This window comes from Molothrus aeneus, chromosome 7 (assembly GCF_037042795.1).
Source record: "Molothrus aeneus isolate 106 chromosome 7, BPBGC_Maene_1.0, whole genome shotgun sequence".
NCBI lineage: Eukaryota > Metazoa > Chordata > Aves > Passeriformes > Icteridae > Molothrus > Molothrus aeneus.
Genome location: NC_089652.1, coordinates 21,992,376 through 22,010,128, shown reverse-complemented (window position 1 = coordinate 22,010,128; position 17,753 = coordinate 21,992,376). Strand labels below are relative to the sequence as shown.

The 17,753-nt window shown below is 36.2% G+C and overlaps 1 protein-coding gene across 7 annotated transcripts in view; it reads left to right on the top strand.

Moving 5' to 3' along the window:
- The window catches only part of SLC4A10 (solute carrier family 4 member 10), a 146,578-nt gene that overhangs the window by 87,494 nt on the left and 41,331 nt on the right, over window positions 1-17,753 (top strand). For 6 of the 7 annotated variants that reach the window (XM_066554075.1, XM_066554077.1, XM_066554073.1 and 3 more), the window contains 2 exons: window positions 4,016-4,204; window positions 13,511-13,602. In XM_066554075.1, the coding sequence (XP_066410172.1) occupies window positions 4,016-4,204; window positions 13,511-13,602 (281 nt within the window). The remainder of the gene's footprint in view (window positions 1-4,015; window positions 4,205-13,510; window positions 13,603-17,753) is intronic. The other variant, XM_066554074.1, reaches the window with a different exon arrangement.

Below are 17,753 nucleotides of genomic sequence, written 5' to 3'. Positions count from 1 at the left end.
AGTGGTTTCTTTTTAAAATTAAGTTTAAAATCTACCCTTCCTTTCAAATCCCAAGGTCTATTTTTTCCCAAGCAGTCTTTTGTATGTTCCTCACGATTGAATTTTCAATCTGTGTAACAGCTTAATCTTGTGATTGAGGTCACCAGACTCTGTGCTCAGCAACTCAGGGCATTACATCCCAAATGTGCAATTTTATTGATTTTGTTAATATCATGTTAAGCTTTCAATCTGAACAAGTCTTCTTTTACCTTTGTTTGCTTTAAGCTATATTACTCCATAATAACCACATATTTTAACTGGCTCAAGTTGAGATTTTATTTCACTGGAGCCTTTTGTTTCATCTGCAGCACTTACACTGTGTTATGCTTCTGACAGTGCTTCAATGGTACATTTAACTTTTATTACAAACACTGTAATAAAGCGTGGGATTGCCTGTGAGTGATCTGCTTCTCTGTTTGACCCTACACCTGTCTTTTGTTCAGCTTTCACCTTCTCACTTACCCAGGTTCCTGCATTTGTTTGCTTTATTTTCAGCTTAGCATGTGGTAATAACCTTTGCAGAGAAACTGTCAGGTTTTGTTCCTTTGGCTGTGGGTAAATTGTAGAGCTTCCAACTTCTAAGTAGCATTGTCTTTTTGTGTGGTTGTTTTGTGTTTTCCCATGTTAGCCACAACTGTAGGAATCCTTTTAGATTGTACGAGTCAATCTCCACTTGCAAAATTTATTTTTTATGAGGCATTCACTGTGCCTGCAGTTCTGAACTGCAAGCTGGGAATTTTGGCCTCGTCTCTGCAATTTACGGTTTTGTGAAATACTTGCTCTTGTTCCTCAGTAAAATTACACACTGTTATTTTAAAAAGCAGACATTTTTCATTCTTTCTTTCCTTTTCAAGTATTATAGACTTGAATATTTGAACCAAATAATTTCAGGTAATGCTGGAAATGGAATCTGCGTCTCGAAGCACTGGAGTGCTCTGTCCTGTCCTCTTGGATGAGCCGCTAAATCTGCCAGCTTAGATAGCTTGTTTATAATCACCATTGTAAATGATGTAAATGGGTCTTGGTTCACAAGTGCAGCCCAGGAACCCTAATTGCTGGGTTTATATTGCTCCTCCTGCCTGACTCACTAGGGAAGGATATATTTGTGTTCCTCTTTAGAGACCCATGAAGATAAAGGACGGTGTTCCACCTGATTGTCTTCCACAAAGCGATGCATTAGGGTTGCTTGGTTTCTTCTTCCCTGTCTTTAAGGGCAACAACCACAAGCCAGAAAAACTTTGGCTTTTAAATTAGGCTTTGTAGTCAGCTATCACTGCAATCACGATGCACACAAAAACCTGTGTGTTTTATGTTTTGTCACTAATCTCTCATTTTGTCCTACAACCGTGTAGTTATAAAATTTGGAAGTCTGAATACCAGCACCCTCGCTGGTATACACTGAATTAAGTTTCTGCTGTAAACTGTTAGTGCTAACCTACATCAGGAGAATATGAGCCCAGTAATTTCTTTTTGGACTTCACAGATATTTTGATAGAAATACAGAATGTTTTCTATAAATTTATTCTATGTTTCACCTGAGTATTCTGTGTATTATTGTACATGAGGTAATGAGCACACTGTGAACCTGGTGCAGTGAGGAGTGAGCTGTCACCACACTTGAAGCCTCCTTATTGTCCATTTTCCTGGACCTGTGGGGGCTCCACGTGGGTCTGGCCACGTGTCTCTGTACAAAGCTGCAGAGTGTGACAGACACCTCCAGAGTGAGTGGAAGCAGCCAGCCTGCTTTTGCATCCTTGCTGACTCTAGAGGTAGGACAGATGGAATTTTCTCTGCTGGGCCACACATGAGCCATGCTGCATTTGAACTGATACAAATTGTCTGCACCCCAGTGGTGTAATTCACAGCCTGGGTAAATTGTTCACAGGTGGTGATGAGTTATAGCTCAGTTACTGTAATAGCTTGTTAAAGTACTCACATTGCTCACATTTACTCACAAAATTAATTTTATGCAATGATATATTTTAACTGAATATGAATGGAGAAAACATTCTTGAAATACATGAAACACCAAGTTTCTTTGAATTCTTTTAAATGACCAGGTCAGGGAGAATATCCGTCTTTAACAGCTTGAGAATATTATTTTGTGGTTCCAGTATCAACCAAGATTGATTAAAGTAGGATGTCATCCTACTTTAGTGTACTTGATGTCAACAAGTACACTGTCACACTGCAGTGTGAGCATTTTACAGAATGGGTAACACTGTGCTGCTGGATATTCCACAGGTTCCACATCCTTCTGAAAGCTTCATATGGTAGTGAAGTATCCTTGAAAAATGGAATGGTTAGCTATGTCTCTGGCTACAAGGGGTCTGTGCAGAATTTAAAAGGGCATTCAAGAGGAAAATTCTTTAAAACAAAGATTCTTTCCTCCGTTTTTTTATATGGAGTGTGAAGAAATGGCTGCCTGTTCTAGATACAAAAGTGAAGACCAGGTCTTTGGAAATATGTACAGCTTCAACTGATGTCACCATGTAGGCTCTTCTTCTTACAGGATTAAGTGATTACAGTCTATTTTGAAAATTAAATGTTTAAAATGTTCCTTTTGGCCATTTAATGTTGGAATTTAACCATGCTGCTCTTGTTTTCAAGACAGTTAAGGGTGTTACTGATATTGCAGGGGCCTGGGCTTTTAAAAAATATTTTGAGAAGCTTGGGAAGAAACTGAAAACGAATCCCATAATGATAGGGGTGGATGGACACAGTCTTTCTTATTGCAGCTCACATCTACATAGGGCTTGGAAAAAAGGGTCAAAATACAGCAATCTGTCAGAAATTTGACGGTATTTAAGCTCCTGCAGTGACTACTGCAACTGGGTCTATGTTAAAAGAATGACAGCTGGAGGGAAATACCAAGGCAAGAAAGCCCATCTTTCACTCTTTCAAAAACTGAATGCATTTTCCCTTATAACATGTGGCAGCAGTGCTACAGTAAAAGGGAAGTCATTGTAAAAACCCAAAAAACTCTAGGTGTAAGCCACTTTCTTCTTTCTGGCAGGAAATAAAAACTGATAGTCACTACGCTGGCACCAACCCTGTGGCTTTTGTGGCTGTTAACAAGCCTAGCAGAGCATCCTAGGGAAAGGAAGAGGATAGGGATTTGATTTTCTTTTTCCTGTAATTTTCCCTCCTAAATGGATAATCTTAAATATTGAGATCATCCTCAGCAGTTAATATATTTTAATATTTTATTTGAAATATACTGTTATTCCAGGAATGACACCATACAAGTAGAGTGGCACTTATCTGTAATCAAATAGTGTTGAATATAAATATGTAAAACTATTTTCTGCTAGTCCACTGCAAAAATGGTTGTAATTTCTTAGCAGGGGGTTCAGTTTCACTCTCACCTCCTTGAAATTATCCTCTTGCAGTAACATGTACATCTGGCAGTAGAAAAAGATTCTATTTGGTATTGACAAATAATGCAGCAATTTTTCTGTGTTGTCTTACCTGAACTTTCTTTGCATTGCACTGAAGGTATTGTAATTATAGCTGCAAGAAAGAAAGACTGTGATCTCCTGTGGCAAGTACAAAGGGAATAAAAAAAAATGTTTTCTCACAGCCAGTCCTTTGTAGGAAATAGAATAGGGGTTATTTGAAAAAAAAAGACAACTAATCCACATCATAACCCTGAATTTAAATATATTATATGTAAGAGTGCTTAGGAACTGACTTCAATGACATTGCATAGGTGACCTTAATTTGTGAACAGCATAATTTTTGGAGGATTTTTTAATATCAATAGCATCCTTTTGTCCCTGCCCTTCCCCTGTCTCTCTCCCCCTGGAAGTGAAATACTTCTAGATAAAACTTACACTAAATTCTGTTGCATTAAAAGAACTGGTGCACTTAATTTGTAATCCTATAGAGTACTAATCATTATTATTATTGCAATTTAAGAGATAAATTTTTTCCTCTTTCCCCTCTTTTATTATGTTTGTGCATATATTTTCAGATATGATTCTGGATCAGCAGGTGGGTTCTGGGCAGCTCAGTGAGGATGTTCGTCACAGAGTGCATGAGGCATTGCTGAAACAGCATCACCACCAAAACCAGAAGAAGCTGAGCAACAGGATCCCAATTGTAAGATCCTTTGCTGATATTGGAAAGAAGCAGTCTGAGCCCCATTCCATGGATAAAAATGGTAATGCTTTATTTTGCATTTTGAGCTTTCAGTGGCATCTGCCTGTTTGATATTGCATGTGCTTTGTACCCACAGGTTAACAGTGTGATTCTGCTCTGAAAAGCTACTCTGTAAAAATGGTACTTTTTGCATGAGAGTGGCTCCTCTTAGGCATTCAGAAATATACCTGCTCAAATTTGAAATCTGGTTACTTTGCACAACTCAGGGCAGGGCAGAGCTATTCAAGGGAACTCTCTGAGGTGTTGGAAGCTGTGCTGGGTATCCTGGGTGGCTGGCATGATGGGTTATTTCCAGTGCAGCTTTTGGTGTCCTGTGCAATTTGTCACACTGAGCTTGAGCATCTTTGCACAGGGTTGTTCTGAGCTGTGGACAGGCTCCATCAGTGCCAGGAATGTGGTAGGACTATTTTTGACTTCTGTTGACTATCCAGGACCTATTTATTTAAAATGTGGTGGATTGCTTAAATAGTTTCTAAGTCTACAACAGTATATGCATTAGCTAGAACTCAACTGCTGCTTCAGATTTTATAGGTGAGTTTGAGAGCTTGAAAAATGCGGCAAACATTTCAAGATGGAGAGATGTTGGAGAGATGTCACAAAAGCTGTACCTTGTTCTTTCAAAAAATCCCTTTGGGAAAATCAGGATAATGCAAATGAGAAATGTTTGCAGAATGCCTCTAGAGTAAAATGACTTGGCATTTTTTTTGGCATAACTTTTTTTCCCCTTGCTTTTATGGAAGACCTTACAAGGTGTATTATTTTTATAGGTCATCATAATGAAAGATAATTTCTTATTTCTCCTTATTTGCATAAACAAAGATCTCTGTTATGAAATTGGCAGCTAAATTTTGCAAATATTTTTCAGTTAACTCTTATTCCAGAAATCAGCTAGAGTGGAATCCTGGTCCCTTCTGCTGTCACTCTCTTTCAGAGCCCTGCTGAGCTCCCCATCACCTTGGGAAACAGGGAGTGAGGAAACAGCCATAGCACAGGGAAGATCAGGATTGCAAGAGAAATCTGTGTACTCTGAGGCACAGGACAGAATGCAAAGAGCAGTTGTGTGGCTGATTTGGGAAGATGGCGCTGCTTATATATAACAAAGGTTAACTTGATTTCAAGGAAGAAGGTTTTTTTCAATCATTGCCATATAAAGTTTAAAGAGATCTAAATCTAGTTGCTTCCCTGGGGAAGATTCTAGACCTAAAAGGCAACATGTAATTTCATCTGATGAGGATATGAAATTGAAACCTTAATTGTGGCAAAGTGTCACTCCAAGAGTGAGGAAAAAATAATATTTACTAAGATGTGCGTGATCATGCATACAGATGCACAAGAATAAATGTAAGTAGGATGATTGTCCACCCTTTTTAAGGCAACTTTCCTGTTGATTTATACAGCTTTTGCTGATGACTTTAAACAAATATTCAGGAGACACTAGAGAAAGTTAATGATATAATGATCCTGTACTTAATTTCCACAGGATGTAAGATGGCAGCTTGCATTCTATCAAGCTTTTTGCACTAGATCTTATGTAATAAATAGGCATTAGTTGCCTTAAGAAGAACCTTCAGGGCAAGCTGTGAAATTATCATAAGCTCAATTTTGGTAACTTTATGTGTCTGTGAGTGGATCTGATACAGTAATTCACTCCAGGAACATCTTGCTTTTGCCTAAGTTTCTTCTGGCAAAATTCCTAGCTCTTCCTAAATTCCCCCCCAAAAATAAATTCTCATCAGGATAGCTTCTAAGTCCATATTAAACACACTAATTTTATATACTCAGTGGTTAAGTGATTCTCTTAAGTAGGGAGACATATTCTTACAGTTTTACCTTTGTTTGTGCCTATTTTGCAAGATGAAAAAATGCCAAATGCATAGTTCATTTGCTTGTGTAGAAATGTCTCAGAGTGTTCTGACCTCTGTTAAAAAAAATCTTGGTCACTTTTACTGTGTTAACTTAAAGTAAGTGTACCAATAGACATAATAGAAATGATATATGTTTGTAAAAAATAGAATAACCTATAGAGATTCAATAATTTTCAGGAAGTTTATGTGAAAGTATATCAGATTTCTATCTAAATTACATTGAAAAATCCTAAGCATGAACTTTTTGGACAGAGATTTTTAAAAATCAGTTTGTGGCATTGTTCTACTTGCACCCTTTAAGTGCTAATGCATGTTTGGCTGTCTCTTGCCTTGACCAGGAGCTTTGGAAGGGACACTTGTTTGTTCCTGCTGAAATGAGACATGGGAACTTGGACACTTTTCCTACACAAAAGGAAGTTGTCTCTTTGTTAAATTTGGGGTTAGTGTTAGACAGTTGAGCCGGAGAAATCCTTAGCAGTTTGTTGATTGTTAAAAAGGTGATTCGGAGCCCCAAGTCCCTGATCTGTAGGTTATGTGGTACAGCTGAGGATTCAAACTCCCTTCTTTGTCCAAGTTCTTGACAATAGTAGCTTATCAATGTGTCAATTTTCAGATGTTCAAGAGCAAAGTCTGAAAATGAATACATAAATTAATTCAATATATGGCAGCAGTACTGACAGGCCATTGTGATATCTTTGCTGGAAGATAGTTGTACATATGTTCTCCCTCCATTTTTCTTTGTTTATGAATCTGTCAGACCATCTAATTAATTTGCTTTGTATTTAGTAGCATTATCTTTTGTTTACAATGGCTTTTCTTCACATCCTCTGCAGGGCTAAGATGTCAGGGTGCTATGGATTTACCATGCATTTTTAATGCTGCCATGCTGTGTTTAACTTTCACTTTTCATTAGGCATCAAAACTGTGAGAATTAAAAGCCTGCTTTTGATGTTCCAATAAAAAACGACAGTCAAATTTGGCATAAGAGGAGAAAAAATGATTTTTTTTAATGGGCTAATTTGACACCAAATACCCAAAATAGAGGGTGGCAAGTGATTTTAGCATAAATACTATAAAAGACAGGTAAAAAAATGAAATTTTTCATTGGTAAATCATCTTCAGAAAGTTTGCTTTATAAATCAATTTAACCTATTTTTATTGAGATAAGTAGGTTTCACACTCTGATACCTCAGAGCTGTGTTTGTAAATTCCTATGACATGAGCCTAAAAAGCCAAAGACAACTGCCAATATATGACACCTCTCTGTTTTATAGGAATGCTAAAATAACTTCATAAGCTTCTCCCCTTTTATAAAAGGGGTTCTGAAATTCAGAGTTTAGGCATGTGTGGCATGAAAAAATAACTTATTCTGTGAAAATTTAGTTAGGAAAAGAAGTTTTCATCATATAAAACTTTAAAAGTTTTGACCGGCTATTTCACTTTTAGTCTAGGGACATGTATATTTTATTTATATATATATATATATATATATATTTATAATTAAATCTAACAGACATTATACTGGTTAAAGCCCTAGAAGAAGTAATTTTGGAGAGGAGTATGACAGGCTAAGTTACTTTTATTTTCATGCACCTTGCTGAAGTGTTCTTTACCCACAATAACATGATCTTATGCCTGTTTTCTGTTCCATACTTATGCCATTTATAAGAGTTTCTTCTCCCATGACATCAGAGCAGGCACATTATTAGTGAAAAAATTAGGTTGCACTACGCGTCACGTCTGATTGTGAGAAATTCTGAAATTCCAAGCAGACGTTTATTGGTATTCCAAAGAGCTTGAAGGAAGCAATGGCATATTAAATTTGGGATCTCTGGAGTTAGTAGCATGAACTGCTGAAACTGTTCATTTTGACATGTTCTTTTTTAAACCTTTTCCCAGTTATTTTAGTTAGTACAATGGGCTGGTTTGGACTTCATTGTTTTGTGGCAGTATGAGCACAAGCAGAGGTATTGGAGCCTATGCTTGTCCTAATTTAGGATAGCACCCTTCAGCATTCTGGAAAGTCAAAATTCTCAGTTATGTTATGGTGTTAGTTACCTTCTTCAGTTTCCCAATCTTTTCTGAAGATCAGTTCAAAGATTTATGTCATAACTCAGAGCGAGCTTACAGCATGTGAATCTCCCATGTCAATACTGTCACGTGGAGAAAGCTGGATATGACCTGGAGCCCCATGAAGGGGGTGGGGAGGCATTCCTAAATATATGACCATGCACTTTGATTTTGTGAGTAAATCACGCCCAATGCCATCGATATACTCACAAGCTTTCTGAAGTATTGGATCTGGATCAGGGGAATTGCTTCAGCTTACCTTGAAGAGAAGACAAACTCAACGATAGTTAATTCTGCCTTAAGATTGCTAATGCTCTAGTTTTGTTTTATATTCTTTTCAGATGTATATATTTTAATCAGGTTGTATTTTCCACAGGTTTTTATACTACTAAAATATAACTTGTATTTATGAACATTTTCATCTGATATTATTCTTTCTTTCTCTACATTTCCTTGTACCCATGATAAGATGTGTAATCTGTATGTATAAAACTGTATCATTCATCTTTGTATTTCTTTATTTTGCTCTGTCTTTGTTGTGTCTGTCTCTAACAGGCTCATCTCATCTCTGTACCTTCCTCATCTCCTATCCTTTGGGTTCTGTAAACTCCCTGAAGGTTCAGAGGTAGTATAAATACCTATTCTTGCTTGGGCTTCAGACCATTTCAAATGTACACCCATGTCTTCATATAAATTTCCTGTCAGCATGCAACTTCTTGCTATAATGATTTTAAAAAATACCTCAGGCCTTTGTCTGCAGCTGTGGCACACTGAAGAGAAGTTTGTGTGAAATTTGTTGTTTTGGTGGGGGGACGGTGCCATTTCTTTATTAAGTTCATTTTCTTGCATAAAGTTATAAAACTGCAAATCACAGCATTTTAGTTTATACTGCATGACTTCATGTGAATTATGCTTGAGATATTCAGGCCTAGCATTAGAAAAACAGCTAAAGTGACTTCTTCTTCATCTTCTTAAATTGTATAACATCAGTGAACACCAAATCTCCCTGTAGTTACAGAAGTACAGTGGGAGTGACATGATTCCTCACTGATTAAAAATGTTCATCAGGAGGCCTAAATGTGCACGTACAATTCAGCCTGCAGAGATGCTGTCACTGCTCTGTTATATAGAATTTTATCATATACTGAATAAAACATGCTGTTTTTTCAATCTTTGAGTTTTGACCCAGACAGTGTTTTCCATTTAGATTTAGAAAATTGGTGAGTAGTTGCAGTGAACAGTCTGGAGATTGAAGGAGTTTGAAAATGAGGATTCTTTTTTTTTTTTCTGAATGGTAGAAATATGCATGGTTTAGAAAAATAAGCAACTTCTTTTCTGATTTAGTTTTCTTTGTTGTGTTGATTGCATCCAGTTTGTTTCCATTAACTGTGATTTGTGTCTGACTACATTGTTCTGCGTTTTTGTCATTGATGTTCTGGAGACATCTTGGATTTTGAATAACAACCACAATAAACAGTTAAATGTCTTAAATTCTAAATTTTAGGGAGGAAGATTATGTTACGTGTGAGATTAATTTACTGAGATTATTTTTTTTTAATTTGCCAGGACTGTCTCAAAAATGGGAAACTGTATCTACAAATGCAAACTTCTATTACTGTAACAAATGTGGACCTTATTTTGATTTATAAGTGGCTTGACTTTGCATGCAAGAGTGCTTTTTGTGTGAATTCTTGCTCTAGTCAAAGCTCTGGCAATTTCACATTATCTAAAAAAAGACACATATTTTTTATATATGCAATTTTTTAAAACATTAATTTAAAACTGTGCTGATATAGACTTTTTATTACATAGGAAAGCTGTTACTCCAATTATAGCATGGTTTTATCTGTTATGTATTAAGTTCCTTTGTATGTACCTTGGATATTTCAATTATACCACATTGTGCATTTGATTCCTAAAATTGTGTGAATGGCTCTGATGAATTCTTGAAGAATGCAGCTCTTCACGTGCTTTATGTAGGTGGACTGCGGGAAAAATCCAGGCTTCAGCTTTATAGTGACTAAAAGTATTACATTGCACTCTTGAAGAACAAAATTCTGTATTTACCCCATACTGTGTGTAAATAACCATTTTGCTTGGAGTGTTGAAATGGAGTTGGTGAGGAGAGGGCAGGAAAGAGTGGAATGATGAGGCTGTTGCTACTCTTATTCCCTCTTGTAGGGAGTTGATGGTTTATGCCTTCACCATTTGTAGCAGCCTAAACCCCTTATTTTCAGCTCAAACAAAAGAAACAGTAAACCATGACAAATGTTTAAAATCTGGCTAGAGTTTGGGGTTACTTTGGTGGTGGTGGTTTTTTTTTTTTTTTTTTTTTTTTTTTTTTTTTTTTTTTTTTTTGTTAAAAGAGATTACCTGTTGTCTCTGCCTTGTATCTTTGATTGCTACTCAATACAGTAAAAAACCCAAACTTGTTGTTCCATGATCCAGAAAGCTGTCCGAAGTTGTAGAGCTATTTAAACATGTCTTTCTGCCTTAAGGTAAAACTTGTGTTCTTTCAGATTACTCCAGCATATGGGTAAATCAAAGTTTGAGGTCTTCTGTTGGCACAGAAAAAGAACATATGCTATTCTTAAAAACTTCACATACTTACTGGTGGTGGCTTTTTATTCCTTATATGTATATCTTTGCATATTTTTCTCCTAAAAGAAAGGTGGACACAATGTTTAAAAGTCCTCTGGACTGTTACGCTGATTGCTTTTGACACCTCCAATTATGATGTTAAAACTTCAGTATTTAAACATGTGTCCATGCTTTGACTCCTTTGTTGGTCAATATATTTTTATCTGGCAGATATTTCTGCTCTCATTTTCTTGAATTTTTGGGTCTAGGAAAAAAATGTGCAAATGCCTAATTAGCAACAGAAAGATAATGAACTACTATTTCTGTTACTTTCCTGTAGCTTCTTTCTAGTGTAATATGTATATTAGTATGAGTAATTATTACAACTATTTCCCTTTTCATACATCCTTGGGTATAGAGGAGTGTTTAAGAAGAAAAAATGAAGAGTCAGCAGGTTTTCTATTACTACTAGATTTTAAGTTTTTTGGGAGTAAGTTAAGACAGAAACTTTCCCTGAGCACTTTATGCCTTCTCTGTTTGAATAAGGGGAAGGATTATTTTTGTTACATTAATAAAATCTCCAAAATAGAATAGAAATAAAATTTATATAATTTTTATATTAATGATTTTTAATAGCTGTAATACTACAGGATGATTCCTGTGAAAATAATTCAAGGACTGCTAAAAAAACAATACAGAAAAAGAATTTCAATGTGAAGTAGTGCCCTGGAATACATATGGTAAAGATGATGGTGTAACAATGATGGAACTCTGTTTTTCTTTCAGTTCTAATTAAAACAGACAAATTGAATGACTGTTTGTAAATACCTTGCATATGTAATTATTTCAGGCTTCTGTTTTGCAAAAGATTTCTCCTGTGACGTGTAGGAATTAATAGCCTCTTTTTATATTCCCTTAATTTACATTAATATGTGGATTTCTAAAATCAATCCTTTCTTTTTGTCATATGTAAATTTGAATCCTGACTTTATTTTTATTCTACTTGCTTAGATTTACATGTTTGTCATTCTCTGTTTATTTCACTGTAGAGCTGAACAAAAGCCCTGATTTCTATTCTTATTTTGATCTGTCCTTGCCCTGAATCAGAGAGAAAAATGGAAATACTTGCAGTTTAAAGATAGGATTTCTAGCAATATATTTTTAAACATTCTGTTAATGTATTACCTAATCAAAGTGCAATATCTGTTTGTGCTGCCAGGATGCACACATGAGTCTAAAACCTGTTTTGTGTCATGGGAGATTTGTCTAGTAGAAAATGACATGTTGATTTTCATGAAAACCAGCATTTTCCTTGAGCAAGTGTTTCAGCTGGGAATTCATGACCAGTCTTAGGGTTCCTGTATTGCTCAGCTGTGACAGAAACTGGATCCTTCAGCATTTTGGCAGTGGCTGAGGGGCTCTTGCAAGTGTCTGGTCCTGCTCAGTCTGGATCCTGCGAAGTGCTCGGTGTCCAGGCTGAGGCTGGGGACGAGCCTGGGCTGCAGGAGTGAGCCCCAGCAGTGTGAGGGGCCACACTGTGGCTTTTGAAATTGCCCAGACAATGTGCCTAGCTCAGGACTTCCTGACTGTCTTCATCTTCAAATATCATGAACATATGGTCTTTGTTACTGTGCAAGTTTAGGTTGATTTTCACCAGAACCAATGTTTTCACATCATCATTTCTCAGTCATATGAGAGACTTTATTCGCTATGGAAACAAATATATGCTGGGCACGAGATGCTGACTCTGGGCCAGCTGGACTCTGTAGTTATTCCTGGGTATGTGTTAGGGCAGTAAGAGATAGTTGGCTCATACATTTGGTACTTTCTCTTGTACTTTATTGTGGTGCTCAGAGCTGTGTGTGGCTTCTGACATGCCAGAGAGGGAGAAAGAGTGAAGGCAAGCAGGGCATGGCCAGTGCCCCTGAGGGCTTTGTGCCCTGTGGGGTTTGTGCCTGCCCCACACCCTCGGTGTGTGCACGGTGGGCTCTGGCCATGTGCAGGGGCAATGTTGGCTTTAAGTAAAAATATGCTTCATATGACATAGACTTGTTATTCGACTTTGTGTTTTCTTTTTGAGCTTTTGTTGGCAAAATTCTGTTTGCCAAAATACTTGCTCTTTGTTTCCACAAGACTGAGGTGTATTTAAACACTTCTCATCTTGAGAAAATTTTAAAACTTCTTTTAAAATATTTTACTAAATCCTCATTGGAATTTTTTTGAAAATGTGTTTACTGAAACATTTGTTTTATACATATCCATAATCACATTTTTCAATACTGAGCTTATAAATCAGTTATTTTCCAATATATTTATTTTTACACCGGTCCACTTTTATGTGATTTTTGTAGTTGTTATAATCAGGACATTCTTAATACACATGAGTAACTTTGTGAAAATTTGTAATCCTATTTAGGTCAATGAGGATTACTTTTGTAGACAGATATTACCCAAAATTGGCAGACCCTCAAATTATTTACAAAAGCTGTGTGAAGGCAGGACTTTCCCCAAATGTGTATCTTTAGAATTGTACACTTTAATTGGTATAGAAATTTTGTCTTCTAATATCCAACAGTATCTTTTATATTTTTGAAATTGCCTTCTCACATTCCTAACTACACATGATGAATGTTCTCTCTTTTGAGAATGTGCTATTCTAAATAAGTTTTTAATTAAAATGCTATGTGTAGGTGCATCATATATCTATGATATGAAATGTATGCAGAGCTCTAACAATTGTGTCATTGGATGTTGCTTTATTTATAGACCTGTAATAATGATACTTTTTTTAGCAGGTCAGGTTGTTTCCCCACAGGCTACTCCAGCCTGTATTGAAAACAAAAATGATGTGAGCAGAGAAAACAGCACTGTTGACTTCAGCAAGGTAAGTGTTCACTGATGGTGAAGAGAGCTTCCTGGCTGCCAAACAGATATTTAAAATTAAATAAAATAAATCCATGCGAGTCAGGAAAATCTGTATAGTGTAGATTTTACTTTAGCATTGAAGTTTTGTGTGCACCGCAGTTTCTGTATGACAAAACAGAATCTTACATTTTCTTTCGAAATTATATGTAAGAGGAAATCACAGTTTAGGAACACAGATAAATTTAATATCATAGGTGTATATTTGTAGGGGAAATGTTACAAATTAACAGAAAATTATCTAAGTAGGAAAGTAATTCAGAATTCCTATAATTCACATTTACCTCAGATTTTTACTTTCTGTAGAAGTGATGTGTGAATGCAAACTATGCTTTTTATAACCTGAACTCGTGGATTCCAGATGTCTCAAACAGAATGTGTTTCTGTAAACCTACAACTTAATTCTTCTGGCAAGCCAAGATCTTTCAGTACACTTTACAAAAGATGTTAACTGTTCAGTAGTGGAGATTGCAATGACAGTTCAATGTTAGATAGCAAAGAAAAGCAAACAGCTCCTCAGCTTTAATGTGAAGGAGAATCCTCGTTTGTGTAAGAAGTCTGTATGTACCTAAGGCAGTCACAATGGGTACAGATGACAGGCCTGACAGGGATAGATGACTTCAGCTGACACATTAGTGCAACAAAGGTTGAGTAAGTGAAGAAAGGTGATTTAAACCAAAATTCTGGAGAACAGCACTTTGAGTCTGTTGAATTTTAATGTTAGTGCAGCTGAGCTAAAAGTAGAGTTATGTGATTGCTCCATCTGGTGCCAGACTTATTTCCTAGCAGCAGTAGCTATTTGCATCATTTGAATTTTTGACTGAACATTCCAGACTAGGAATTGTATATGGCTGAAATGAGAGGGGAAACTGATCTTTCTGTCAATGACAATGAGAAAAAAGGAGGCTGGCTGGGAATGTATTATGAACCACATTTCTGTAGAGGCTGTGAGAACATCTATAAACAGTGTCAGGTTGTTAAAAATTTGATATTAATCCTTTAAACACATTTCGAACTAAAACTATGCTTTAAAGAGTCAAGTACAATATTGGTTTAATGATATTTATATTAAAGTGTTAAGTAAAACTAATTGGTTTTGCAAGTATTCTAATATCAAGATGTAAAATTTGTAAAGGTTATAAAATATAAATAAAATTATCTATTCAAAATTAAGCTATGCAGAAGTGAAGGGAATGACTTCAGTTTCAGTAGTGCTTTTCTTGAACATTTCTCCAGTTGCTTTGAGTGTTTTAGGATCCAAATCCCAATCAGTTCTCTAACTGAAATTCTGTTTGTATTAAGCAAGAATGGGAGCTGCATCATTTGATCTTTCACTCATTATTTTTGTAGTGCTGCAGCTTTGCTGATCAAAAGAGCTATTCCCATTTAAACTAGCTGGAAGAAATCAACATTTCATCTTTTTCTAACCTCAACAGGGAAGGATACCAACAAGGAAGTCAGGAATATGAAAGGAAGAACTTTTGTTAGGAGGAATGAAATAACAGTAAAGGATTGTAATCTAATACCTTTCTTTTTGACTGACTTTAAATAGATCCATTTATCCGTTTGAAGATGCGTAAGTGCAGTTTCCCCTTGAAATGTGCTATTGCAATAACTCCCAACGGTTATAATTGGAATTATATGCATAGATTGAGAGGAAAGTAGAGCAGTACAGTAATTTTCTCTTGAGTATTGTGATTTCTTGCTCTAATTTCATTCCAGATATTAATTTCATTTATCTTCTACAAAAAAAAGCACCTTTGACTACCTCACATATTCTCTCTTTGCTAATCTGTTTCCCTTGGGCTACGTCTAATATTCCAAATTTGGAGCTGATTCAAAAAGCTGACTTAATCTGGATACAGCATTGAGACTGTGTTGATTGTATTGGTATCTCTCTATGAAAAATGTGAGACAGGCACTGAAAGCTGTCTTGAGTGTTACTTCAGGAACATGGAGACATGCTTTGTGCTGTTTGTAAATGTGTCACTCCTCTTCCTCTGCTGCCACCACCAGGACTTTGTGTTCTCAGGGTGAGGTGGAGGTGATGTGTCCCAGCACCACTTTACCCCCTGTCTGAGCAGAATGGGGGTGATGATTTAAGGACTTCAGCTGGCTCATTTCTACTGTTTATGCCAAAGACTGAAGGGAACATTAATTGTCCTGAAGCACAAAATGGATAAAAGAGACTGTACCCACATCCCTTCTCACAGCAACATCCCTGTGCTCTGTGTGGAAACATTATTTCTGAGACAAACCCCTGTCCCATACTGACAGAGTTGGGTCTTTCAAATACCATGTGAAGCAACTGACTGGTGTTGAATGCCAGTTGACCCTGCTTATAAATAAATTTGATTAATATGTTTTACTAAGAAGGGATGTTGGGTAATTAGTTTGTCTTCATGTCAGTTTATGTTTGGTTTCAGGTTAGATGTCCACCACTCTTCAGTCTTTGAGTTGCCCTGGAGGGACATGGTCTCTGCATTAGTTATTCAGTTTTATATTTAATTGAAGCTTGCCTGGACTATTTAGGGTCAGGTCAGGAATGTGACTCAGGTTACAGTGCAGATTAAGATGCACATCAGGTCTCTCCAGCTAAAGACCTGCAATAAGAGATGTATTATGCATAGGTTAGATGAAGCATTCTACATATGTAGCTTCTGCCACTGCCATAAATTCACTCCCAGGGCCACCTCCACTCTCATTATGCAGTGAAAGCAGTGCCTTTGGGATTTGGGTGTGTTTGCTCAGTTTGCTTCTCTGCCAGCTACTTTCCTTTTAATGGCTTTCTCTTCACTACCTAAACAATATTAGACAGTATTAGAATCTCAAGCTGAGAAATAGTACAGGAAATATCTGGAAATACTTTCTTGTAGACAGGACACAGAATGTTTCTTTCAAATTTGAATCTTGTGATCTGTATGTTAGAGGACCTCAATGTCACAACTGTAGCATATTGTATATGGGACATTAATTATTAAATGCTAAATGCATTTAAATGTTTAATCCATCCATTCACAAGGTAAACTCAGCACAGAATGCAAATTTCTACATGTCTGAAAGACTACTTTCTTCCTCTCAATTACAAATAAACTGTGACACCAACATTAGGTGCAGAATGAACCTTAGTTATATATTTAATCCTGAAGAGTTATTTCATTATTTGAGTGGAGAACAGAATTTACCTCAGTTTTTCAATTTACCTTGAAAAGTACTTGGTCTCCAACCTTCCATGTTTATCTGTTTCTTGTTTGTGAGGTGTTTAGTCATCTTTGTAGCTTAAGGAAGCATTAGATATCTCTTTGTGATCTCAGCAAATCAAGATTTCATTACACAGGCAACTGTGTTATATCTGAATTCTGATTTAGTGCCAGAGCCATTTGCAAGAAAACAATTTTCTAAATATTACCAAAAACTATGCAAACTAGTACTGACAGATGGCTGTAAGATAGACATTAAAATGGTCCACTTTAACAGTTTATATTGGATTTGGTTGCTGTTGTTGTGTTTAGATTAATAAAAGGAAAGCAAATGACAAAATTCATGCATTTTGAAACGTAGACAATGCTGGTGCATAATTAAATCAGACATACATTATATACTTTATTACTCCATGTCAGTCTTTGTTACAGAGAAGAGTCTAGTCATACAATCCTTCACAAATACCTTGAGCTTATTATAGCAATATCCTGATGAAGCTGTGTCTCTGTTTTTCTGTCATCCTGCAAAAAATCAACATTGCTGCCTAAAATTCCAAAGTTTTTCTTCTGCTTTCTTCTTGCTCTTGAGGCTGTCAAAGCTCATGATAGCTTATTTTCTGTTACTTCAGCAGACGGGCAACTGTCTTCTGTTAAACCTGAAAACAAAAAAGCATCTCAGAGTAGAAAAAGGAAAATTGTGTGTAGTGGAATCTATTGTTCTTCTCAGTGAGATAATAATACAACAACTATGAGCTATGAATTAATGATTTCCAGAATTGATAATTATGGAAAAATAAGGTGTCTTAATTGCTTCTACTTTTATGATTGTTATTAAGTATTCATGCTGTTATGAGTATAAATAAAAAGTATTACTAGGGGATTTATCCTATATTCTTAAAAATATTTTGAATTT